This window comes from Prionailurus bengalensis, chromosome A2 (genome assembly GCF_016509475.1).
Source record: "Prionailurus bengalensis isolate Pbe53 chromosome A2, Fcat_Pben_1.1_paternal_pri, whole genome shotgun sequence".
Lineage (NCBI taxonomy): Eukaryota > Metazoa > Chordata > Mammalia > Carnivora > Felidae > Prionailurus > Prionailurus bengalensis.
In genome coordinates this window covers 37,275,759-37,303,464 of record NC_057348.1, presented here as the reverse complement: position 1 = coordinate 37,303,464, position 27,706 = coordinate 37,275,759, and the positions used below count along the sequence as shown (strand labels likewise).

General features: G+C 41.8%; 1 protein-coding gene across 6 annotated transcripts in view; it reads right to left on the bottom strand.

The window, feature by feature from the left end:
- The window catches only part of MITF (melanocyte inducing transcription factor), a 225,243-nt gene that overhangs the window by 23,396 nt on the left and 174,141 nt on the right, over positions 1-27,706 (bottom strand). For 4 of the 6 annotated variants that reach the window (XM_043587920.1, XM_043587919.1, XM_043587922.1 and 1 more), the window contains exons 3-5: positions 11,035-11,262; positions 9,884-9,967; positions 7,579-7,674 (exon numbers count right to left, since the gene is read on the bottom strand). In XM_043587920.1, the coding sequence (XP_043443855.1) occupies positions 7,579-7,674; positions 9,884-9,967; positions 11,035-11,262 (408 nt within the window). Of the gene's footprint in view, positions 1-7,578; positions 7,675-9,883; positions 9,968-11,034; positions 11,263-12,267; positions 12,489-27,706 lie in introns of those variants that run through there. The other 2 variants (XM_043587923.1, XM_043587924.1) reach the window with 1 other exon arrangement.

Here is a 27,706-nt window from a genome sequence, read left to right as displayed (position 1 = left end):
CGTGTAAGAAATTGATCATTTAGCCCTTCCTGTCCTTGACTATACACTCTAAGTTTTACTCCACGTCTGAGAAAAGTGAATGTTTACTGACCAAGGGGCTCCAATAAAGATGACATTGAAGATTTCACCTTTCATTTTCTCCAGTGGCTACTAACATACAGATAAAAATATCTCACAAAATAAAGATAGAAATGTGTTTCCCTTCATCGGTAGCCTTCGACCATCTATCCACCATGGCTTCTAAGTATGTGCTCTATGAAATGAACCCCGAACTAAACCCCAAACGAAAGAGATGGGGGAGGCCTGTACTTTCTGGCAGGTAAACAAGGATCCAGCTCTAATATGACTGGGGCCTGAGGGCAGGGAGGACAGACAGATCAGCAGAACACCTCTCTCTCTTTTCCACTCAGTCTTTTGCTTCTTTTTGAAGGCAGGATGTATGTTATGTATATAAAATGTACTATATATATATCCCATTATACAGATTCATATAAACAGTGCGCTGTGATAACTTAAAATGTCCTTGAACCACAATTCAAGCCCCTCTAGCTAAGAACCTGATCAAAAGTGACTGTGATTATTAGCTGTCATTTTACTAAGTGGTTTTATTTGAAGTAGGTCACCTTCTTAGGGTCAGTCTCGCCTTGTGTGTGCTCAGTCGTACTCCTGTCCAACTTAAGACACCAGAAGGAAAGGGGTGCAAATCTCTCAGCACAGCACTGTAAAGAGTTAGAGCATCAAAGCTTCTAAAGCTGCTATGACATCTCATAACCCCTCTGGATTCCTCCTATCTTTCCGGAGTTTCAGATTTTTGAGGAACTACTGAGTACTAATAAACTAAGGATGTGGCTTTAAAAATTCAATGCAACAAGCTAAAAAAATATATTTCCATTCCTCTAGAAATATAAATCATATCTATTATATTTTCAAATGCAAACTGTAAGCAACACGTGCAATTGTGTCATTATGATGATTTGTTAGGGAAAATTAATAGACAAGACATACATAGAGAGCTTTAAAAAAAATCTTTAAGTCACCAAAGGATTTACAGTGAACAGATATCTGATTATAAGCTTTTCCAGGACAAGAACATATTTTCTAAACATATTCTAAAGGAAAATGTGTGTACATATACCAAATAAATGCAGACTCACATGGAAGGGAGGGAGAGAGACAGAGACAGACAGACATGGAGCAAAAGAAACAAAAATTGGGAACGAGACAGAGACAAAGACTCAGAGTAGGGGTGGAAACAGGAAGAGAGAGACACATGTGCATACAGGGAGAGAGGTGGACAGACAGATGGAGAGACATGCAGGATGTCGGTGGGGAGAAAGAGAGCAAGACTGGGGACCCCTGGAGAGAAATGGATTGGGGGGGGGAGCTGAAAACTCCAGAAAAGATTGCTGTGAATGGCAGGGAGTGACAGTGGGGCCCACCAAGAAGGGAGATGAATTAATATCTCTAGAACAAGACGCCTTATCGGGTACTCCACTGAGGTCAGACATCATTACTTCCAGTCCCCAGAACGGCTCATAAGTGTCCACCTACTTCTCTGCAAGATTTCCTGCTATAGCTGCTTTTCCAACACTTGCCGAACAGGAGCTGGCAGCATGTACCTTGCCAGAATATTTTGCTGGGGAGAGTTTTTTGTGTAGGGTCCTACTCTGGGCCAGGTACAGAACTAGAAAGGCACTCTGTGGATGTCATCTTAACGGCTTTTATGGCAGAAAAACCATGGGGCTAGCTATGTGTGAACAGAGCTTTGTGGTAGGAGGTTCATATACTATATTAATAACAGTATTGGGGGAGGGGTAGTGTCAACCTGCTGATAAACCAATTAGAAAGTGCAATTTTCAAGTCATCTCCAACTGGATCTAAGCAAATAAAAACCTAGTTGCTCACTAGCCAAGTATGGATGCTCAAATTTACGCATTAGTAGTGCAGCCATTCACAGGCGGGCTTAGGAGCCAGAGAACTAGCTTAAAACCTGCCTGTGTTACTGACCTGCTGTGTGATATTAACCTCTCTGAGGCATGGTGCCACCTCTGAAGAGTGGTGATCACATCACCCATCTCACAGGGTTGTGTAACAATTAGATGTAACAGGGGGTGAAACACTGTATTTAAGTGATCAGTACACTGCCAGGTTTGGTAACATTATGATTTTCTACAAAGTACTGTATTCCCAACCTGCTCTAAACTTGGATCAGTGACACCACATATGCCATGTTAATTACTATGTAGCCTGTCAACCACTGTACCAATTTTGCCAGGCTGCAGTGCAAATCTAAATATAGGAATCAAGGGAACTACAGGGCTGTATTAACGGCTCAGTGTTCAAATCGAGGCTTCTCCATTGGGGACCTCCTCCCCTTCTCCGAGGGGATCTGTCAACTTCTAGAGTGATTTTGGGGTGTGACAACTGGGGGGGGAGTGGAGGGTACCACTGGCATCTAATGGGTGGAGACTGGGGATGCTGCTAAAAACATCCTGCAATGAGCAGCACAGCCTCATAACAAAGAATTATCCATCTCAAATGTTAGTGGAGCTGAAGCTGAGAGACTCCGCCCCTAAATGGTGCCTTATGTTGTGTGTGTTAATGGCTGTCATTCGTTGAGACTACTAAGTGGAAGGTTGATTACACATCATTCTGGGGTGCCTGGTTGGTCAGTTAAGCATACAACTTCGGCTCAGGTCATGATCTTCCAGTTTGTGGGTTTGCACCCCACGTCAGGCTCTGTGCTGACAGCTGAGAGCCTGGAGCCTGCTTTGGATTCTGGGTGTTCCCCTCTCTCTGCCCCTCCCCCGCTCATGCTCTGTCTCTTTCTCTCAAAAATAAGTGACATTAAAAAAATTTTTTTAGGGGTGCCTGGGTGACTCAGTCGGTTAAGCATCCGACTTTGGCTCAGGTCATGATCTCACAGTCCGTGAGCTCAAGCCCTGCGTCAGGCTCTGTGCTGACAGCTCAGAGCCTGGAACCTGCTTCGGATTCTGTATCTCCCTCTCTCTCTGCCCCTCCCCTGGTCATGCTCTGTCTCTCTCTGTATCAGAAATAAATAAAACACTAAAAAAATTTTTTTTAAATAAATACAAAAATAAACATGGCTTTCTAATTACAAATTGGTCATGCATATTTAAGAAAGGATTCTGTGGTTCCCCTTCTGGGTTAGAAAAACTGCCCCATAAACATAGCCAACATTTATAATTAAGGCAAAATAATATCTTTGAAGCTAAGGAAGAGGAAGAGGCATCTTCTGTTAACATGGATATGTCGTGGGGCGCCTGGGGGGCTCAGTCGGTTACGCATCCGACTTCGGCTCAGGTCATGATCTCATGGCTCGTGAGTTGGAGCCCCGCATCGGGCTCTGTGCTGACAGCTCAGAGCCTGGAGCCTGCTTCGGATTCTGTGCCTCCCTCTCTCTCTGCCCCTCCCCCGCTCATGCTCTGTCTTTCTCCCTCTCTCTCAAAAATAAACATTAAAAAAATTAAACAAAAAAAATTTCACTTCCAGCATAGAAGTGTACAATGTCCAGATCGAAGCCACAGTCTGATAGGGACAAATAAAGAGGGGGTGAATGCCTATGGGTCTGTGCTCCAAACTTGGTCTGAATTGTGTTCTTCAATGTTCTGCTCCACCAAAATGAATATTTTTCCAAGTAAATGATCATTGTAAAATATTATTATTTTTTTCTTTCTGGATGTTCCCCTTCTCTGAATCTCAATTGAGCACTGTGAGCACAAGTAAACTGGGACTTTTATTCTTTGTTTGTAATGGTACAAGAGGGCCCTTGTGCTCTTAGAACAGTTATTTCTAGACTCCAATTCCCTTAGGATAGTTTCCTCTCTAAGTGTTCCTTCCACTTTACTTTTTTTTTCAAGAAGTTAACTTGAAATAAAGCATATCAAAGAATCAAATAAACGGAAAAGAAACGCCTAACATAAAGAACGTGAAGTTTAAACTCTACTGTCGGGGGAGAAATTAAAATGTGAGTGACGTGTGGTAGCTTTGTTGTTTCTTTTGACAACCCAAGCCCAAGTTTATCAAGAATAAGAACTAGGAACCAACATTTAGTAAGTGCGTATCAGAATCAAGACTCTTCTAAATGCTTTTTGTGGATTAGCTCTTGACATTTTCATATGAATTCTATTGTCTTAGATGCTCTTATTATTATTATTCCCATTTTCCACACAAAGAAAGTGAGTCAGAGAGGTCAAATAACTCACTCAAGAGTATGCACTCAATTCAGCTGTCTGGCTCATGATCTGAGTTCCTAATCTCTATATTATAGGGTCTCCACTAACAGCAAAATGCTGAACCACTTTGGTCATGGTCTGGTTCTGCTGGGGTTACCTTTAGACTTTTTCAGTGTGCAAATATAGAAAAGTAACGAATGCCTGGATAGGAAGCGACATCTGAGGGTGCTACAGGTGACTCCAGCCCTGGCTGGGAATTAATTAAATGCTGCCCAGGGCATCTTTCCCACCCAGGAGCTCCCCTGAGATTGCGCCTCTGCTCCCGAACTACCCTCTTCTATTCAAGGTCTGACGCAGTCTCCTCTTTCCAGGCTGGGAAGCTCTATGAGCAGAGGTAGGAAAGCTCACTCATCTTCATCCACAGCACTTCACTCAGGGCTGGTGACACAGTAGGTATTCAGTAAATGCTAATTCAATCATAAAGTTAGCTTAGGAGCAATCAGATAATCAAGAAATAAGGTTTCCATTCTAACGTAGAATGACTGAGGAGACATGGGTATTCAGTCTAAAGGAGAGAAGCAGGGGCGCCTGGGTGGCTTAGTTGGTTCAGTATCCAACTTCGGCCAGGTCATGATCTCTTGTGAGTTCGAGCCCCACGTTGGGCTCTGTGCTGACAGCTCAGAGCCTGGAGCCTGCTTCAGATTCTGTCTCCCTCTCTCTGCCCCTCCCCTGCTCATGCTGTCTCTCTCTCTCTCTCTCCCTCTCTAAGAATAAGCATTAAAAATAATAAAGGAGAGAAGCAAATGGGGGTCTTGGAAACTGTCTTCAAAAGGTTTGTCATGAGGGGGCACCTGGGTGGCTCAGTTGGTAAAGCTTCCAACTTCGGCTCATGTTTGTGGTTTTGAGCCCCGTGTCGGGCTCTGTGCTGACAGCTCAGAGCCTGAAGCCTGCTTCGGATTTTGTGTCTCCCTCTCTCTCTCCCCCTCCCCTGCTCAAACTCTGTCTCTTTCTCTCTCTCAAAAATAAACAAACATTAAAAAAAAAAACAGAATACATTAAAAAAGGAAGAAGAAGAAGGATTGTTCTGAGGACAAGTTCTCCATGAGGCAAACTGGGACCCATGTCTAGAATTCATACAGAAACTCATTGTAACATCTGAATTATAATTATTAAGTATGATGTTATTTTAAAATAGAACTAGACACATTATAGATGCTCAAGGAATATCACCTGAATAAAATACTATCAAAATTACTTGATAGTATAAAAAATTACTTCATAATTTCGATGTTGTTAAGTACAACTTGTTTCCAATGCTGAATGCTACACATACTTTATGAGATGACCATGTGAGGCAGGTACAATTATCAGTCTGATTTTACAGATGGATAAATGCAGGACTTCAGGAAGCTACGTAACACGCAAGATGACAGAGGAAATGGAAGGCTTTGGATAGGAACCCAGATATGAGCACAAATCCCCAACTCTTAACCATTGTGTTTTCCTGTTTGTCTTGTGAGCTAGTGCATATGCTTCTTTAGAGGCTTTCAAGAAGATGCATGACTGATTCTATGTGTGTATGCGGGGGAAACGGAAGATATATAAGGGAAGGCTAATGCACAGAGTACTCGGTTGGCTCAGATGACTTCAAAGGTCCTCATTATTGGAGAAAAAATTTTAAATGATTTATAAAAAAAAAATCATATTAAGTTTATAGTCTTCCTGAGTGCGCCCGGATACCACTCGACACCACTGGCAAAATGACCACCTTCATCAAGCAAAGTTCCTTTGGGCTGATTGGGCCATTGCTAATAATTGCAGCGAGGGCATTGAAAACATTGTAAACATACCCATGTTTCCGAGTATATTTATACATTCCACAGTGCAAGCTCTCCCAAGTGTTTTGCTCACATTCATCCCAGGATTTCGACTGCTGACAAGGGTAGCCCTCCTCACAAGAGGCACAAAGTTGGAAGCAGAAGGGTTCCGACTGATGCCAACTAAGCGCTCCAAGAGGGTGGGGAGACTGTGGCATGGAAACATCTGTCAAGATGGCAGAACATCCAGATCTTTCAAAAACGGGGAGGGGGGGGGTTGTGAGTTTAAATGGGGAGGAAGTTGACAAAGACTGAGGATCCTAGAAAAGACTTTGGGGCTTCAAGGGGGGTTGTCACCCTTCAGGACTTCAGGTAAGTGAACTGAAAGAAGTGAAACAAGATGGAAAAGAAAAGAAAATGCTACCTATAAAACTTGAGTGTACTACAGTAAACTATTTTGGTGTAAATAAGCAAGGGCTATCATATTCCCTGGCCATGGGGATTTATTTATAGGAACTTATGCTCTAAAAAGATTTTCTATTGTGGTAAAAATTCCTATAACATAAAATTTAGCATCTTACCCATTTTGAAGTGTACAGCCCAGGAACGCTAAGTCTATTCACATCATTGTGAAACAGATCTCGAGGACTTCTTCATCTTACAAATCCCAAACTCTGTACCCATCAGAGAAGAACTCCTCTCACATCCCTCTCTCCTATGGAAATTAGCCTTTCAAATATAGGTTATTCAAGAATATGATAGCCCCGTGGCATTGATCTCAGAGAAAACAGAATAAGATTGGACAAGGCATTCCAAAGCCAATTGAAGAGTCTTGTCTCTGACACACCCAAGCTATGGAAATCTGTGCAAGACCAGAGAACCTTTCCTAATCCTAAAAACAAGGGTAATGATACTACCCCAACTTGACTCACAGAATTACTGCAAGGACTAGAGTCACAGAATTAGTACAAGGACTAAATAAGACCTACAGTAAGGCTTTGGCTAAGTGGTAACATAAGCCACCACTCTAAGGAGTGAAAAAAAAAAAAACAATACAGGCAAGGCTCCAAATTATAGAGAGAAGAAAATTTAATAAACCACTGCTTTATTAACTAAAACTGAATAGATTTAGATGAAGAAAGGCAACTCAAATGTCAGTCTATCATCTGTGAATAGTAAGGTACCACCTTTTACTTTAAAAGGTGCATTCATTTGTCATGCCAAGGAGAATGCTACTGTAAATAGTATACTCCATAGTATTGCCCCTGGCAGCAGGCACTATGTTGGTCACTAGATGTCCGGGGGAAGCCTGTTGTCCTAGTGACAGTGGACTTGGACGCCAGGGAACGTGGAGCTTTATCATGGGGTTACTGATAAACCCACGAGAAATTCTTAATTTCTGATGTCAAAGTCACTGATTTGTGATCCTGAGACAATTCCTTGGTTTAGTATTAATAAGTTTCTCAATCAGCCACTTGCAGACATAATCTAAAAGCTCAGGAAAAAAGGAGAGAACACTGGCAATAACTCAAGATATTCTTTAAAAAAAAAAAAGTCATCAATACCGTATTTGCCATCTGCAAAGCAGGATCCATCAAGCCCAGGATTTCTTCATTATAACTTGATTCTAGGCTAATGATGTCATCAATTACATCATCCATCTGTAGGAATAAAAGGGCAATGGAAGAGACAAATATAAGCAAAAACTGTACAAAGCAACCCAAAGAGAGATCCATGATTCTCTTCTTACCCTCAACACTGAATGCTCTTCACTTAGATTTCTAAGTTACCATCCCTTCCTGCCAAACAGGAACATCACTGAAGGTCACTGACACTAACCGGTGATAAGGATGACATCGGTAACCAGTGCTTAGTGAGGGATTACTAGGTGCCAGGCACCGGGCTCAGGGCTTTGGACAGGTTCAATCATTTCCCCCTCACAGTAGCCCCATCAGGGTAGGGGCTGTGAGTATATCCATTCTCCAGGTGAGATGAAGGAGAAGCACCTTGCCCAATGAAGAAGAGTTCGAGCCACAACTTGAACCCATTCTCTCAAGCGCTATGCTCAACTGCCACTCCTAGATAGGAAAGCTGGACTGGGAAACCTCATCTTCAAAGACAGCTGCGATTTCCTTTTTTTCTCTAAGGACTATATCCCATAGCCTTTGTAGACCCTCCTTGAAGTAAGAAAACACAGGCGGTCACTCAGACCTTTGCTCTCCTACGGACTTGTGTGGGGGGTCACTGTGGCTCTCAGGCTACTGGCGAACGCTGCACCGATCTTTACAGTGACTTATATAAACTAAGCGTCTCCTTGTGCGGCTGCCAATGTGCACGGGGCTCCCCCAGGAGTACACTGGGACGGGGTTATCATTACAGTGGTGGAGCTGACAGTCCCTCTAGATCAATTTTATTCCTCAAGTACCAAAACATCAGTTATGATAATAAACAACAGTGATTACATGTGCCTTGCAGCAGTTGCAAAGACAAGGCTGTGAGAACATTTCGTTGTAAACACCTTATGTATTTGAGCTGGGTATGTGCCTGTGTGTCTGCGAGGATGCACTCAGGCTTGAATCTCAATAATGCTTCGCAAGTACACAGTGAGGTCTCAGAGCTCAGAGGAATGCTCTTCATGTCTTTTTGTCATTTCCAATGAAAGAGGACAGGCCCCAATGTCACAGGGCTTGTTGGAATCCTCATTCTCCCGCTTTCTGTAGTAAGGGCAACGCCCTCAATTTTTAAAGGCCTCAACAGGCCGATCTGGAAAATGGGGTTAATAATACTCCCTGTCTTATTGGATTCTTGTGAGATCTCAGCATAAAGCATAAAAAGTGACTCAGAGTGCCATGGATATAGTAAACACCCAAAAAAGTGAGAGTTATTAAGTGACCTCTGACAACGATAATTGCGGGTTGAACAACGTCCAGCACATCGTTTGTTTAGTTTCATTTCTAGATTGACCAGTTAGGTTTGTTTGCTTCTATGGGATGATTTTCTAATTGAGTCGAACAGTCAAATGGGCCAGGGGACTTATGCACAACCTCTCCTTGTAAATTTTTAGGGAAATAAAATTAGTGGGTTTTATTGATAGAATAAATATAATTTTTATTTTTAATAAAATAGAATAGATAGAATTTTTTAAATCGTTTCTTTTTCTGATTTAAAAAACACTAAAGCAAGTTAATAATTGGAAATACAGAAAAGTAAAGAATTTTTCATTGCTTATTCTTCTGTCTCATATATCTATACACACATTGTAAAATATATAAATATGTTAATAAATGTTTGTGGTGTTATTTATACATCCATCTATTAAACAGGATGTCACAGAAGAATCTCTAATACTTGCAAAAAATCCATGAAATATTATTACACTAATAAATTTCAAATGCATGTTTCATGAGAGTCCATTTTGTAAAACAATATATAGACCTTTCTCCCTCTCTCTCTCTCTCTCTCTCTCTCTCTCTCACACACACACACACACACACACACACACACAAACACGCATATCTTGGTTTTACTAATAGCCTATTGAAGTTGATATCCTATAAATTTGTAACACATTGATGATGGTACCTAAATGAGTACAGCATTTTACATTTTATGTCTCACAATTTATGGATTTCAAGCACTTTTTAATCACTTAAAGCAACTTAGGGAAAATGTATTTTAAGTTTAATTTCATTTAGTTATTTAATCATGCGCCACAATGAGGAAAATGGCCTTGCTCATAGCTTTCTCCATTTAAAAAAAAAATCAATGAGGGGAAAAAAACCCTGAAGTCATCAGGAAGGCGTGATGAGCCACAAATATAGATTCTCATTACAAAGTGTCACATCCTTGGGCTGCCGAGTCATTCAGTACCTGCATGCATGACGCTCGTGAATGTGTGTTCATAGTTGGGCATTCGCTTTCCGCCCTGTTTTGCTCTTCAAACTTATAAAATCCCTGTAAAAACACAAGCAAAATCAGCCCATGACTTGGATTTGCAAATGACTTTTCAATGACATGTTCACACGAGGCTGATGGCGCAGCAACAAGATGAACTAATAATTAGCTTTCAAACAAAGTAAAAGTGACCAAGAAATAAAATAGTGCACAAAGAACTTCCATCAAATCAGCCTGATAGATGACAAATATGGACAGAGAAAAATAAGACAGTTGGTTTCAGGGCCCAGGGGAAAAAAGACTGAGTCCCTCTAGAAACTAGAATACAGAAACTTCAGAAAAGTCACCTCTGAAATCACATGAACATTTCAGAGTACTGTAAAACTCCATTAAAATGAGGCTTGTCATCTCGTAATTTGGAAATAACAGGCATTGAATCACAACTCTCCTCTCAGGTATTTTTATGCTTCAAATTTTGATGCAACAATTAGCTTGAGGTGTGTTTTGAATCTTGTCTCCAATCCAGCCTTTACAAAAGCAGATTTCACGGCAGCGGCAATCTTATTATGAAACGGAATTTATCTAGCAATTAAACCTTTGCTTCTCTGTTAAATTCTCATGTGCTACATTATTCAAATCCATCCACGCACATTCTGTGCTTTTTTTTTTTTCCTCTTCAACTCAGGGAGAAATAAAAATACTATTCCAGGCATTCACAACAAGCGGAACTTCTAAACCGCCTGTCCCACACCTTTTCTATTTTTGTTTTTCCTTCTCCACCTTGCCTTCTCCTCTCTCTGCATTTTCACTGCTTTGTAAATGGAAAGGCATTGAAGAGAAGAGAGCGCTCAGCTAACGGAGCGGAAACAGGGTGGGAGAGAAAGTGTCCTCACCTCCACGTCCCACTCGGGAGCGGCCAGGTGTCCCGTCCTGAGCCATAACCCAATAACCCGGTGATGGTGAGAAAGAAGCCGGAGAGCGGCAGCCACGTAGCAGAAACTGGGACAAAGGCCAGCGCGTGTGGCCCCGCAGACAGACTAGAGAGTCCACAGTCAAGTGTGGGAATAATATCCAACAGACATTCATTTAGTGTAAGAAGACAGGAGAGGGGAGGAGACATGAATTACCTCTTTTTCACAGTTGGAGTTAAGTGTGAGCATAGCCATGGGGCTGTTGGGTGCGCTGCTCCCCGGCACTGGTGGCATGACATGATCGCCAGGCTGGTTTGGACATGGCAAGCTCAGGACTTGGTTGGCATGTTTATTTGCTAAAGTGGTAGAAAGGTACTGCTTTACCTGCTGCCTTTGGGCTTGCTGTATGTGGTACTTGGTGGGGTTTTCGAGGTGGGTCTGCACCTGAACATAGCCACGGAGGGAAGAGAAGACAGCGCCGTTATTCGTGAGTTTCGGTCGGCTCTTTTCTCAGGCACAAACATGAGACTGGCCAGTCCACCAACAGAATAAATTATTAAGCCCCTGTTTATGTACCAGGCACTGTGCTAATGGATTTTGATATTACTGAAGTTTAAAGTCTAACTCTCAGGATTTGGGGTAATACTTTGCCCTGTTTTATTTCCCTGCTAATTAGCTGCACATCTCTTGGAAACCTTGTGCCCTTCTGCTCATGTCCAAGAATTTAAAATTTGCAACCATCTGTAGGGCAAAACTTTGCCCAACACAACTGGAAGGGCTTACTGAGATCAAAACAATCCAGAAAAAGGAGCATAACAATTTATTTTACTTTCCTTGGCAAAGAGAACAGCTTTCTGTTTAAAAACAACAACAAAAACCTCCTTAAGAACCAGCTGTAAAACGGTTGTAGAAAATAAACAGAAACATTCTGATGATTAAATCAACTAGTTGTAGATTAATTCCTCCCACTTTCATTTGGACATGATTATTCAACATTTTAATTAAGATCTTGAACTCAACATTAAGCAGTTTCTTTCAAACACCTCTCACACTTACATGTATGTGTTTTTAAAGGCATGGCTATTAAGGCACCAGGATATTTTTTCTCCTTTCTTATAAACAATACAGGATTAAAAATGGCTTAAAGAAAAAATCAGTGATAGTCAATTTAAAGTTACTTTTTCCTTGATAAATACAATTTGATTTTATGAGCTCCGAACAGGAGCTGATGGAGAGAGCACAGCCAGGCACTAGGGGGGAAAAAAAACCCTACTAATATTTACTTTGTTCAAAACCACACTGAATTACTTCTTATAGTAACAAGCAGTAAATAGCATTAAACTAGCAGACTTGCACTTATAGGAAAGAGTACAATAAAATGAAAAGGTGAATTACTCTATTTATTGCACTTCATTTCAGACACTGAATATGAATAAGAGTAAAGCTCACCTGATAGTGATTATATTCTAGCATTTCCAGCATAACAACGCTTTAGGTGGCCCCAATCCAACGAGAAACGGTAGACTATTCACTCCCTCTACTTTCTGTAATGCCGATTCGAAGACTGACTGGCATAGAGAAGGCACTATAAACAAGGTATCCCGAGACACCACCGGAAACTTTATCACAGCAGCCCTGCTTATAATAACCTAAGCTAATTAGTTATGCGTGTAAAAAAAAAAAAAAAACCCATTCGCACAAGGGGCTTTTTTTTTTTCTTTTCTTTTCTTTCTTTTTTTTTTTTTTTTTTGGAAGCTCAACGAGCTTGGTCTTCAATATTTATATCAATTTTTCCCCCTGGCTTGACGTCATGCTTTTTTCATAAATATAAAAGAACCTTTTTAAGTGATGAGCTATCAAAGTCAAACTCACTGTCAGATCAAGGCCGATTCACTATTCATCTTTAGTTCCAGTAGTATTAATAGACAATGGTATTTCTCTTTCAGCAATAGGTTAAGAGCTGGATGCCCCCTTTGGAAAAGACACTGCCTAAAAGCTACTATTACACACGAGACTTTCTAATGGCCACATAACTCTCTAACTGGCAATTGCAGGAAGAGCGTCTCTGGAGGAGTCTCTGTGCTGCACTTTCAAGTTCAATGGCCTCATCCTATATCCTAGTCTCAGTGTGCATCTTATTCTTAGTTGCATGGATATGTAACTCTCCTACTGACTTTAAAATCAGGAAGAAGGGAAACTACCCTAAGCAGAACAGGAAAAACATACACACACACGGGGCTGGTTGTATATTTACGTGAAGAGTAAGAAATAAACGTCTCCCCAATTTCACCAAGGTGGGAAGCATGAAAGTGTTTAGCAAAACTCTTATTATAACTCTTAGGGATAGAGAAGAGTAAGAGTTATCATATACATGACCGATGTACTTATATCTTTACTCATTTATTTGCTCCATTATTTACTGTTATTATGTGCTAAACGCCGTGTGAGACACGGAATATACGTTGCGAACAAATAGATCTGACTGCCAGCTTCATGAAGCTTGTAGTCTGGGGTGAGACAAAAGAAGAAAAAGGCAAAGAAATAAATACCTAAAAATTGTGATACATGGTTAATATTAACTGCTGAAATGGGGAGATATTTAAAGCATAAAAATTTGAAATTCAGTAATGCTGTCCAAATGCCCAGGAAAATGGAAGTTCTTTACATTGACAATCTCAGAGAGTTTTCAAATGACTGATCTAACATGCACATAGAGGTTCACAGAGACATTTTAAGTTTATGAAAGGGTCCAGACACGATAATGATGAGGACAACAGACATTACTAAAATAAACATAAAATGAGGGCAGTGCGTGTAATGTGCTTATTTCACTATTACACTTAGACAAAGAAAGGGCTACACATTTAAAAATAAATGTTAATTCACTGGCAGATCCTTATTCTTTAATGAATTAGAATTTTATGCTTTAGTAAGAAAGGAAGCGACCTGCTCTCTATTCGGCATTGCCACTAAGCTCTTTCCTAATACCCAGGTTGAGGTGATCGGAGTTGAATGTACTCTGTCCCTTCACGGTCAGCGTCATTTTAGTTTCCAAATAAGTTGAAAACAGACTAGCTATACACACTATGCAGGAAGCAGAACATCTCCAGCTGTCTCCAAACACTGGAAACAGGTAACATAAATGAGGAACATGAGCTCTAGGGTTAATAGGGAGTAGTGAGGTCGGTCTGTGCCTAACTGGAACACACACGTCTCATCTAAAAGAAATGGCTGACATGAAACGTGGTTGACGGTGGCCACATGGGTATATCAATCCAGTCGAGATCTTCCAATTCTGAGATGTAGCTAGGCAATGTAAACTTCTTTTTGAAGTTAAATCTCCCAGGTTAAAAAACTGACACCCAGTTGTTTGACTTTCACACTGCATAAGACAAGTTAAACACATCTGTGGGCTGGACTCAGTCCAGAAGCCACTAGAATGTGGTCTCTGCCTCACACCACCCTTAAGGATAATCTTCCTATCTACATTCCCTGGGGGTGGCCTAGGTTCTGAGGACAAGTTACTGTTGAAATGCAGGCATTTCCTTGTGCTTCCCTGAGAGACAGCATGCCAAGCAGCACAGTTAAGAATTGGAAACCTGCATTCGAATTGTGGCTTTGCAACTTAACTGTTTAGATGACCCTCTGCAAGTCATGAACGTTTCCAGGCTCTCATCTCCCCACGTACTCAATAGGGATGATAACAGAGCCTGCATGATAGAGGTATTTCCGCCTTAAATGAACACACATGTCTGACGGGCTTAGCAACATAGCTGAAACATTGCAGTTCTCAAACGTTTTTTGTCTTAACACTGTTTCAAACCGTTCTAATCGGGAGTATTTATGTGAGTCCTAGATATCGGTGCTTACCATATTAGGAATTAAAGCAAAAAAATCTTAAAACGCAAGATGACACGCTGCCATACATTCCACTGGTCTTCAGAACAATGACATTTTAACACTCATGAAGCTTTTGTAAAACTCTTCTGTAAAATCGCAAGAGGGGCATGAAAAAAAAGGAAAATAATCTAGTATTATGAAGACAGTAGTTGTGACCTGGCAAAATCACTACAAGTGTCCTGGAGTCCCCCAAGGCTCTCTGATCAACTTTGAGACCTGCTGATCTAGAACACAGGTACCTGCTGATCTAGAACACAGGTTCACGAGTACCTGAACCCTCGAACCTTCTCACAGCAATATTATGAGGCTCTAAAGTCCTGTGACAATTTTAAAAGCCATATAAATAAAACCATCCTAAATCATAGCTCCTCAGACTTCCCTTTTGTTAATTTTTCAATAGCCAATCAAGCAAGCATACAAATGAAAACATATATGCAGCAGTAAACATCTGTATGACTGCCTGATAATTTTTGCACACTGGTGACCTTCAGACTAACCCTCCCCAAGTTAATGAATTTGGAGAGTCAAGTTAGGTATTGCTCAGCATGTGAAGCACAGAGCACAGAATAAAGCTAGAATACTTCATACTCTCTCAAAAGATACTCTTTTGTCGACATAAGGGATGTTTCATATAAATAAGGGGTGTTAGCTATCACTTTAAAGTGCAAAACTCCAAAGGCTTTGAAATTCTTCTTCCTTGTTACTGCTACACTCTTTTTGTGCTTCTTCTGTTCTTCCTTCAGATCCTGAATTGATACCAAGAGAGGTGGAATGGATCACCTTCTAACTGTCACACTTTTGCTGTGCCACTTCCTAGGTGACAATGACAGGTTATTTTCCACCAGTTTCATTTGAAAAAGATCGTGGAGCACATCAGCGTGAGATGGTACCTAGAGAAAACTACCATCTTGACCAACAAAAGAATTCACTGGAGGGAAAGAAGCAATTCCCACTGGTCTTCTATTCCCTCTACGATTCGTAAACCAGAATGTAAATAATCAAGTTGAGGGAAGATTCCTGCAATCCTTTTAGTTCATAATCTATTTTTTTTTCAACACGTGCAGATTCAACACACACTTTTTCAACACAAAGTGCAGATTTCTTATTTTATGTTTAGGGAGAAAATGTGCCCTGCTGCTTAGCGAGTTTAAGGAACAGTAAAGGGATTGTAACTCCATCAACTGCTATCCACTACTGCCTCCAAACCACCATTCTTTTATACTGGTTTTTCTTTTTTTTTTTTTTTTAATTTTTTTTTTTCAACGTTTTTTATTTATTTTTGGGACAGAGAGAGACAGAGCATGAACGGGGGAGGGGCAGAGAGAGAGGGAGACACAGAATCGGAAACAGGCTCCAGGCTCTGAGCCATCAGCCCAGAGCCCGACGCGGGGCTCGAACTCACGGACCGCGAGATCGTGACCTGGCTGAAGTCGGACGCTTAACCGACTGCGCCACCCAGGCGCCCCTATACTGGTTTTTCAAATGACAATTTATAGAGACGGTCAACTAAGCAGTCACCATCCCTGAAAAACATGGCAGAACTGACAAAGCTAGCTTTCTTAAATGACTTGGGAGAAGACTTGTCCAGGGTCACATTTGAAAGGCACACGGTTCTTTTCAGTCCCACAATTACACGAATTGTGCCGATTGTGCCACGGAAGAGGACTCAAGCCCAAAATTCACGTTCTCCAACACTCAGTCATCTATTCTGTACAGTCTGTACAAGGGGATTCTTCACAGAAAATAAACATGAGGATACGAATCCTGACCTAAGAGAGAAAAGAATCAGAATGAGATGCAAACAAGAAGCAAAAGCAAAGGCGGCTTCCGTAAAGGAGACAGACAAGGGACTAAGGCTGACGAGCCCAAGCCCCTTTCCCTAGCCCGGGAGTCTGCCCACCAGGCCAGCTGGGTCTGCTCCTTATTCTGGTCTGGCCTGTCAACTAAGAATACATTTTACATTTTTCCGTGGTTGGAAAAGAAGCAGAAGAAGAAGGTTTCATGATACATGAAAATGATATGAAATCCAAATTTCAGTGTCCATAAATAAAGTTTTCTTGGCACACAGCCATGCCCATTCATTTGCATATTGCCCATGGCTGCTTTCACACCGCAGTGGCAGAGAGGAGTAGTCACAACAGAGCCTGCCTGGCCCCCAAACCCTAAAATACCTACTCTCTGGATTTTTACGGAAAATGCCAACCTCTGCTCTGTTAAGAAAGTTTCATCTAACTGGAATTCAGCTTTTCTGATGAAATACAAGTTTTAAGAAGGAAAGAACGAGGGGAGTTTTGAAATATAGTACATGTATATACAATTTTGCGGTGGCTTCTCCAAATATCGTCTAAACTGGACAAGCAGCCGGGTAGGAACACCGGGTGCACTCAATGATTCCCCATTTTTTTTTAATTTTTTTTTCAACGTTTATTTATTTTTGGGACAGAGAGAGACAGAGCATGAACGGGGGAGGGGCAGAGAGAGAGGGAGACACAGAATCGGAAACAGGCTCCAGGCTCTGAGCCATCAGCCCAGAGCCCGACGCGGGGCTTGAACTCACAGACTGTGAGATCGTGACCTGGCTGAAGTCGGACGCTTAACCGACTGCGCCACCCAGGCGCCCCTGATTCCCCATTTTAAAGACAGACAGAAACTCTGAAAAGAAGGTTGTAAGACCTGCCAAGGCTGGACATTCAACCAAGGTCTTCCGCATTCTGTTGCCAGTGGCAAACCATACAAACACCCTTGGCTGTTGATGAATTTTAATCTAGGGCTTTAACTGAGCTAACAAGGGAAGATAAAACAATGTAAACCCACACGCACTCACACACTCTGTGTGTACACGCTCAAATATGTACGAATTTATATCCAGTTTCTCTGGCCTCTATACGTTCACACCACTTCCCATCACATCACTTTGCAGGATCTAGGCTTCTGAATTCAGAGAAATGAGTTAGAATTGTGTACAAAAGGTTGGGGTGCCTGGGTGGCTCAGTCGGTTAAGCGTCTAACTTGGGCTCAGGTCGTGATCTCACGGTTCGTGGATTCACGCCCCGCGTCGGGCTCTGTGCTGACAGCTCAGAGCCTGGAGCCTGCTTCAGATTCTGTGTCTCCCTCTCTCTCTGCCCTTCCCCGCTCACACTCTGTCTCTCTCCTTCAAAAATAAATACACATAAAAAAAAAGTTTTTAAAGAAATGTGTACAAAAGGAGAGGACAGCAAATCGATTTTTCTAAAATGTTGATGTTTTAATAGAATAAACTAGACCAACTTTACCAAAAATCCCTAACAGGTCTTCCTCCCTTAGCTGATGACCTATATAACAGTATGCTTATTATAAACCACAAGGTAGGCATGCTTTGGGGTTAGGACAAACAATATTTAGTAGCCCCAGGGGAAAAAATAGAGTATTTATAAGTAAACTCCTACTATATACATTGTTTTTTCTTCCCTCCCAGACTAAACTTGCCAAAGGTCTGAGTATAAAAAGAACATCAAGTTTTTATCTCAGCCAAATAGAAATATGAGATTTAAGACTGGTAGCCGACTGTCTGCAGAGTATTTATAATCCCAAAATAAAAACACAACTTTTAGAATCAAAGTCCTATGAGAGAAGCAGCAAAGCCCAATAAACCTAATCCATTACTCACCTTCATACAAAACTATGCATTTACAGGTCCTGTACTATAAAGACTGTATCAGCCATTATGCATGGATATGTCATACTAAATACCAAATTTTAAAATGCATGTTGAACAGAATTAACATTCATTCACTCAAAAATCTCTACCCTGTAACCAGACACTGTGCATTTTATATTCACTCCAAGCTGAGGCCATTTAAAAGTAAAACTAAGAAGTCACTTGGATAACCACATTAAATATTCTTGAAAGCCTCTTCATGCAGTCTTTATAAAAAAAAAATCAGGGCGCCTGGGTGGCTCAGTCGGTTGAGCGTCCGACTTCAGCTCAGGGTCACGATCTCACAGCTCGTGAGTTCAAGCCCCACGTTGGGCTCTGTGCTGACAGCTTGGATCCTGGAGCCTGCTTCCGATTCTGTCTCCTTCTCTCTCTGACCCTAACCCACTTGCATTCCGTCTCTGTCTCTCTCAAAAATAAACATTAAAAAAATTTTTTTTAAAGATTTAAAAAATAATAAGAAAAAAATAAATAAAAATCATGATGGCAACTGATTGAATACAGAAACAACTACAGAAGAAACCTTATGTTGATAGTTTTAACCTTTTATTTTGGGTCATTGCTGTCTGAGACTATACCCAGTTGCCTTTGTGCTGTATACAGAAAGAACTAAATATAGGTTTGAGTGCAAACCTTAACATGTACATAAATCACCTGGGATCTTGTTAAATGCAGTGTGACTCTGTAGGTCTGGGGTGGGACCCAAGATCCTGCATTTATAATAAGCTCCCAGAGGATGCCCACCCTACTGGTCCACGGACTATGCTACATACACCTGGAGTGCAAGGCTGTGATACGTGCTCACCTGGACTTCTGCTCCCAGGAAAGTTACATGTTCATGATTCATTCAATACATATTGCTTGAGTACCAACCAGATGCCAGACAACTGCCCTACTCTTACACAGGCTGTTCAGGGGAGGTTCTAGAGAGAAGGCGACAGTTAAGCACAGGCCTGAAGTTGGGGAGGAGACGAACCAGGCAGATTGGTGGGAAGAACATCCCAGCAAAGTGCAAAAGTCCTCAGGTATGAACAAGCCGGGCCTGCTCAAGGAACAGCAAGAGGCTCTTAATATACCTACTTCACTTGGCTTCTAATCTACCACACGCATCTGGTTTTCCTCTTACCTCTTTTCTTTTAAATGTTCATTTTTGAGAGAGAGAGAGAGAGAGAGAGAGAGAGAGAGAACATGCACAAGTGGGGGAGGAGCAGAGACATAGGGAGACAGAGGATCCCAAGTTGGCTGTGTGCTGAAAGCAGAGAGTGTGACGCAGGGCTCAACTCACAAACCCTGAGCCCAAGTCGGATGTTTAACTGAGCCACCCAGGCACCCCTCCTCTTACCTCTTTTAATATTTCTTTTTAGTCTCCTTGGCCGGCTCTGTCTTCTCCTAAGTATCAGGGTGTCTCAAAGCTCAGAGCTTGATTTTCTCTATGGAAAGGCACAGCCCTGGTGATCTACGTCAGTCTCCAGGTGTCCCTGAACTCCAGATTCACCTCCACCTGCCTACCCCACAGCCCCATCTGGAAGACTGCAGACATCTCAAACCTCCATGGTCATCATTCCCTCCAAACCAGCTCCTCCACAGTCTTCTCCACCTTAGTAGATGGCAACTCTATACTTCTAGAGTTGAAAACTCTATCCTTTAGGTTGAAACATAGGAAATTACCTTTTTTCCCCCTGTAGATCAAAAAAGTGGCCTTCATATGGTTCAATCTAATTGTTCATTCAAAAACCTTGGTCATCTTTGACCCTGTTCTTCACACCCTCTATCCAATCTATAAAGAAGTACTGGCTCCCAGGGCACCTGGGTGGCTCAGTCAGTTAAGCATGTGACTCTTGGTGTGGGCTCAGGTCCTGATCCCACAGTTCATGGGTTCAAGCCCCACATCAGGCTCTGCGCTGCCAGTGCAGAGCCTGCTTGGGATTCTCTCTGTGCCCCTACCCCACTCTATCATACACTCTCTTTCTCTCAAAATAAATAAATAAATAAATAAATAAATAAATAAACAAACAAACAACAACAACAACAACAAAAGCATTGGCTCCTTTCTCAGAATGTATCCAGAATTTAATTGATTTTCACCGTGTGTATTGTTACCATCTGATCCATGCCATCATCATTTCTCACTTGGAGTAGTGAGAGTCTCTTCTGGCTTCTGTCTATGCCCTCTTTTAGTCTATGTTGAAGACAGTGATTAGAGTGATCCTTGTAAAATATGTCAGATCATGTCACTACCCTGGGGGCGGGGGGAAACAACTCTGGAATGGCTCCCTATTTATCTCTTGAGGGGAAAAAAAAATGTTCTTAGAATGGCCTACAAGTCCCTAACCAGTGCCATTCATTGTACTTGTTAGAAATTCAGTCTTGGGTCCCACCCCACACCTAACGAGTGTGACTCCTTCAGTGGGGACCAGAAATCCATGTTTTAACAAGTTAACCAGGCAGATGCTTATGCACATCAAAGTCTGAAGATCCTGCCCACTCCACCCTGGAATCATGACGTGTCTGCTCTTGTCTCCCACAACCATCCTAAGGGTTTATTTAAATTCTCAGCCCATACCCTGCCAGTGCTCCTGACCCCCGTACCCAGCTCTACTTTGTGCAGAACATGGCCTGGCACACAGTAGGGATTCAACAAGTATCTGGTCAATCGGTGAATGAATAGAGCCCATGGACATTGGGGGGAAGAGGTGCTAAGGGCAATGAGTCAGATTGTGTAGGGCACCGTAGTGTCTGGAAACTAGGATTCTGACAGCCTCCAGAAATGTCCTGAGGAAATGGAGAAGTGACAAGTGCTGGCTCTTCCTAATTCAGAAAGCTCTGGAGGAACTATGTCTCCAGGCCAGCATGTGATTCAGAGTCTGCCTCCCTACTCTGAGAGATAAAGCTAAAGCTCCCTTTTCTGTCCAGCATCTTCCCCGAGACTGCCAATTCTTATAGCTCTCATCTATGAGGCCTGGGGTCCTGAGAATCTAGGAGAAATGGTCATGAGCCTGGATACCTGCCTCCATGTCTAAACTATAGACCCCACAATGAGTCACCATGAAAACAGAGGTCCCCAAACAGATGGCCCATGGGCACAGTCCACAGGTATGGCAAAACATTCTGTGCAGTCGGTTAATTAAAAGTTAGGAATTTTCAACAAAGTTTTGGATCTCTAGTTTCTCTGGATCAATCAGGAGATCTAGCGATGCTAAAGCACACGGGCCAGCACTGGACAGAGTTGAGTGGTAGCTTCCCTCTTGGGATGAGCTACGGGCTCTTCATTTGGCCACCATTCTACCACTCCTTGTACCCACACTGACGTGTGGCCTGCTCCACTCACTCATCTACCTGACTTCTGAGGGCACGTGAACTGTGAGCCCTTTAAACACTTCACATTCCTGGGCGTTGTTCCAAATCAGATGGAATGGGTGGCATACGTGTGCTTACAGAGCCACATTAAATGAACAATCTTAAATGATGTGGGAGAGAATAAAAAGTCAATTGGTATAACCTTAATACATAAAATAAAATGATGTAAACTTTTAAAAGGTACATGCACATCCATCCAGTAATTAAACAATCAAGCACTTTTCTATGGAAATTAACAGATATAAGCAAGATTTAAGATTAGGTACAATGGATGTAACATCCATCAGAGCATTAACCATCATGGGAATGGTCAAATTACTACCTTAAAGCCCAACAGTCTGTGACTGCTTTCGAGTTACAACAGTACTATGGCACAATTGAGCAACAGACCTTATATCCCCCAAAACCTAGAATATTTCATCTGTGGTCCTTTATAGGAAGTTTGCCAACCTTACATCTAGTAAAACAAACAAACCAACAAGTAAAAGAAAACAAAAATCTAATAGCAGGCAATGGATTAAATTAATTACAAGGCGGCCACCTACGTTCAGGGTTCCCCGACCTTGGCCCTGTTGACCCGAGGGCCAGACACTTCTCTGTTACAGGGCTGTCCTGTGCACTGTAGGACAATCAGCAGCATCCTTGGCCTCTACCCAATAGATGCCAGCAGCGCCTTCCCCGCAACACCTGTGGTGACAAGCAAATATGTCACCAGACTTTCCAGACATCCTCTGGGGGGCAAAACTGCCCCCAGTTGAGAACCACTGCACGCAGATGGATACAATGCAGTCATTAAAATCCCTGTTTTACAAACCTATTTAATTAGAGGGGACGTTCAGAATGGCAAAGCAACTTAGAAACGCTACATACACCGTGATCCTACACCGGCTTCAAAATATTACTTATACATCTGCAGAGGCAAAAAAAGACCAATTACTGATCATTCAGCAAACTTAACAATAACTTTTCTGAGGTGATGAAATTGGAGGGAACTTTTACTTTATTGGTTCCCCCCCACCCCCCATATTTTCTATATCATCTACATGACGCTAATTTTGTAATTAAAAAAAAAAACCTACAGATTCCACAGAAACTCAATTCTGTGGGTCTGGACAAATAAAGATATATTCAGGCAGAATCCCTCTCCTGAAAACTTTGCAAACAATAAATAAACCCACAGAGCTGTTATATAAGGAATGAAATCTGCCTCACTCCAATTTTTCCTTTAAATACTTGATCAGATTAAGAGGACCCCGTTATTTATGACAGTTTTAGTCCAACATTCAAGCCCAGACCGTTTGAGTTTGTATGATATTTGACATATTTTTATGGTTTTGTAAAGGGCTGCGATTACGTGGTTCATTGGTCCCCTAATAATAGCCCATTGTAAGGACCGTCCACTTCTCCCCCTCCCAATGGGAGTTGTGAGAGCAGCATTCCACGTGCTAGAACTTTTCCATCTGCCCCAGTTTAGCACTGCCTCAGAACTGCAGACGCCTTTTTGTTTTAGTATTTCCCCCCCAAAATGCCCCCATTGTTTGCAGTTTATCGGGTATTAGAGATCATTATGGCACAGGCAGCAAAACTCCTTTTCATAAGGGCCGGCGCTCCTAAGAAACTGGCAGTGGTCAAGTTTGTCAGAGATGAAAACATTGCCCTGGGCTTAAGCAAAAGGTCAGTCAGAAATGAGAGCCGAAGGCTGCCGGTTTGAAGGTCAAGTCCACACGGGCTGAAAACTGGCAAAAAGTTGCCGCCTCGTAATAACACAGACTTGAGGGTCCGTATCATGAGACTCGACGGGTCTCCCGGTTTTTGAGGAGCTGCATTGTCTCGGGTAATTCCTGAGACTTGTCGCCTAGATTATGGGATGATGAAAACCCGGGTTGGAACGAACAACCCCCCCGCAGGAGCTCTCTCGAGCATGCTGGGCCCTGTGCTGAGTGCTTTGCAGGCCCCCCCTTTACCAACTTCACTTAACCAGCAGGTACACAGGCACTGAGCGTATGGAGAGCAGCAACTACAGCTGGGCTCCTGGACCCACGAAAGAGCCTGTTTAAGTTGGGGGAGCACAGACAAACGGGAAGGAAACAAATCAACAAAGAAAGGATTTCATACAGTGACAAGGTGCAATGCAAACAATAAAACAAAGTTATTTTGGAGTTATTTGGAGCAAACAATAAAACAAAGTTTCCGCGGTGCCGACATTCCAGCTGAAGACGACTGAGGGATATGAAGAAGCCAGGGATGTGGAGAACCCAGCAAGCTGGGACCCCAGCAAGCTGGGAAGCAGCTTGGCAGATGGGAGAAACAAGAACGCCGGTAACAATAATCAGGGCGGTGCTGTGACCAGGCAGGCCGCTCAGCGTGTGAACTACGACAGCCCGCCGTGGCCAGGTGTATGAGGCCTTGTAGGCTCTGTAAGGAATGTGAGTTTTCTTCTCTGCTACTTAGAGGAATCCTTTCTTTGGAAGGTTCTAAGCAGAGAAGTGACATGATCTGACGAATGTTCGTAACACATCACTCTGGGGCTGATGTAGAGAGAAGCTAGGAACGGACACAGGGGAAACAGTTCAGATGCTCCTGTGGCCACGTTTATGAGAAATGATGATGCCTTGGCCTCAAATATTAAGATGCAGCTGCATGGGAGATACGTGTTACTGGATCTTTTCTTTGGTTTCTCCTGGGCTTACATCAAATTTAAGAACAGCAGGTCTATTAACGAACTAACAAAAGCAGAAAATATCTTGCACAATGCTCTGAAAAGTCTCACGCCAGCATCAAGAAGTTATTATCAACGATGCATACATCATAAAGCATCCCATATAGACTTGGGGCCCATAAGCTAAGTGTATGGCCAGCTGTCAGAGTACAGTGGAGAGAACTGATCTAGTACTGTTAATATTGAGCTGGGAAAAAAAAAATATTTAGCTGGAATTTCAGATAGACCTGAGTTAAAATCCTAGCCAAGTGGCTTAGATGCTCTGAATCTTAGTTTTCTATTTGCAAAGGTGGGATCATGGATACCCACCGGGTAGTTGCTAAGATTGATTAGTTTAAGTGACAAAATGCCCAAAAAATGCCTAGCACATAAGAAATCCTCAATAAATAAATAAATAAATAAATAAATAAATAAATAAATACTGTTCTCTATTATCGTTAGCCCTGGAATTTTTGCTTTCACATTCAAGTTGACCAGTGTTAGGTCATTTAGATGATACAGCTCAAAAAAAAAAAAAAAAAAAAAAAAAAAGTAAAGGACACCTTGAAGGAATAGAGAGGGCAGAGGACAGCGGGGCTGGAGAGGATGTTCGGCCTCCTCCAGGCATCCTTTTCTCTTCTCTTTAGCTAACTCAGGTATCACAGATACTATGGATAAAAGTGGGTAAAAAACAATCTTAGTGCCTGGGGGCACTTGCTGGCAGGGGGTGTCTTCTGGAAGGCTTTTGTGAAATTCTCTCTCCCACTTCCAAAGGAGCTAACCCAGGCACTGATTCTTAAACGGGGCTTCAGGGAACCTGGACACTCCTGAAAAGTGCATGCAAACCTTCTGAGGATGCATTTTTCCTAGGTCTCACAAAAGAAAACAGTTGAAGAAGAAATTCTGTCTAGGATTTACAAGTGACAGGGAGGTATGCACATGAAACAAGTTGAGCCCTGAGTTGTCACTGTTCAAGCTTGGTGATGAGGACTTGGGGGGCTCATTATATTATTCTCCCTGCTTTTATATGAGTTTGAAACAATCTATACACACTCACATACAGCATACATATTAATGTATTAGATATTTTCTTTATATTCATTTTTATCTTTCCTATAAGAAGGCAAGTCTGATGGCAACACATTTACTAAGCAAGCAGGTGGTTAATCCATTAACCTACCATAAGCATAAATGTCTGCTTTTTTGCTTGTTATTCTGGACTTACGCCTGAACTTGCTTCTCAAAGAACTGATTTTATGTTTTGTGAACCGATTATGGATTCGATATGGTCCACGTCATTCCTCTGTGGTGGTGTCAGCCTGACCAACTCGCAGAGACACATTTTATGCACAAAGTAATTTGGGTCCCATGGAGTGTTCTCACCAATCGAAGCAGGAATGTATATTTTAGCCATGAATGAAACATTTTTTATTTGTGCAGAGGGTATAAAAGTGAATTCATATTGACCTTTTCAGATCAAAAGCAGAACTACCTCTTTCAAACAAAATGGCCAATGATCTACATTTATGTCATATAAAAAAAATACACAAACAACTGAAGCTTAAGTTTATAAAGACTTTTTTTTTTAAGTGCGCTGTCAGCACAGAGCCTGATGTGGGGCTCGCTCACACGGACTGTGAGATCGTGACCTGAGCCAAAATCTAAGAGTCGGTCGCTTAACCAACTGAGCCACCCAGGCACCCCATAAATATATTTAGGAGGAGTTTTGTTTTTATCCACTAAAAACACTTGCAAAAAAAAAATGACTCATCACACTGTTCAAAGCAGACTCTCAGAGGGATTTTAAATATGCTATAAATACATACAAATTTATAAGAGTAAGACATGCTATTGCAAAACCAAAAAATGGGATAGTCCCATTTGGATTTTTGTGTGTGACAAAACCAATGGATAAAAGGAGTAAAGATGAAAAAGACAAAATACTTCTTTGGGGAAGAAAGGTGAGAATTCTAAGAGATGTAAGAAAATGGGAATATACTGGGATTTCTTATAATAAGGATAAAGAATTAAAAAGTGGAAATGAAGTAATTACTAGCACTTACTATGTGCCAGGTAGTTCTAAAAGTTTTCAATGGACGTGGTCATGTCATCTTCACTACAACCCTAAGAGGTAGGAGCTGCCATTACTCCCATTTAAGGGATGAGAAAACTGAGGCTTGCTCCCAGCCACTATATTAAACACTGCCATGTTATAAGTGATCTCTAGAATTTACATTTCAACATAGGATTTCTGGTTTTGATTCTGTACAGAGAGCCTCTATAATAATTCTTTTGTGTATTTGTTTTCTTTCACACTTTTGTTATGAACAAGCCTCTCATTAATATTTGATCTTCACCTGGGTGGACATGGATCATTTAAACCAAAGCTCTACTCAATCCCTAAGTGAACAGAAACAGGCACTCAGGCCAGCAGTGGGTCAAAGAAGACAGGACTTTACAACAGAGAAACTTACAGTGAACATTTGTTATGGGAAAAATGCCTCAGGACATTGGGTAATTTAAGAGTTGATGGCTTTTTCTTACTTTTTCTTTTCTCTTTTTTTTTGGTGGGGGAGGGGTTGGGGGGGTTGGTGGGCAAACAGAGTCTTCCAGATTCAAAAGGAATTTTGTTAACCAAAAGCATCTAAGTATCATGGGGTTTTTAAAGGAAAGATTAAACTATTGTATGATATAGTCATTCTTTTATGAGAAAGAAAATAGGCCACTGTGTTATGGAAATGCCAATTGCCATATACCTAATTATAAACCATTATCAAAATAGAGAAGAAGAGAAATGTGCAGATCACTCTTCTGTAAAAAGACCCAGTGCGCTATATAGTAAGGATAAAAACAAAAACAAAAAGCGATGGTTCAATCCGTCCCCAAAACTCTGTATATTACATGCAGTAGACAGAAAGAAAGCCCTCGATAGGAATGAAAATCCCTCATTCCTGTCCTCAAGGAGCTTACAGGTATAGGGTTAGGGTGAGTGTGTGAAAAAAGAAACCCACACATAAAACAGCAGTTCTCACCCAGGGGCGATTTTGCCCTGCACGGAACATTTTCTGGTTGTCACAGCTTGGGGGGGGAGATGGGGGGGGAGGGGGGGTTCTGGAGGGATGATGTTGCACATGGTACACAGCTCCGCACAAGAGAGAATTACCTGGCTCCCACATCCACAGTGAGAACATGTGGTGTCAATTGCCCACACCAAGCCTGCAGGGAGTAGTTTTAGAAAA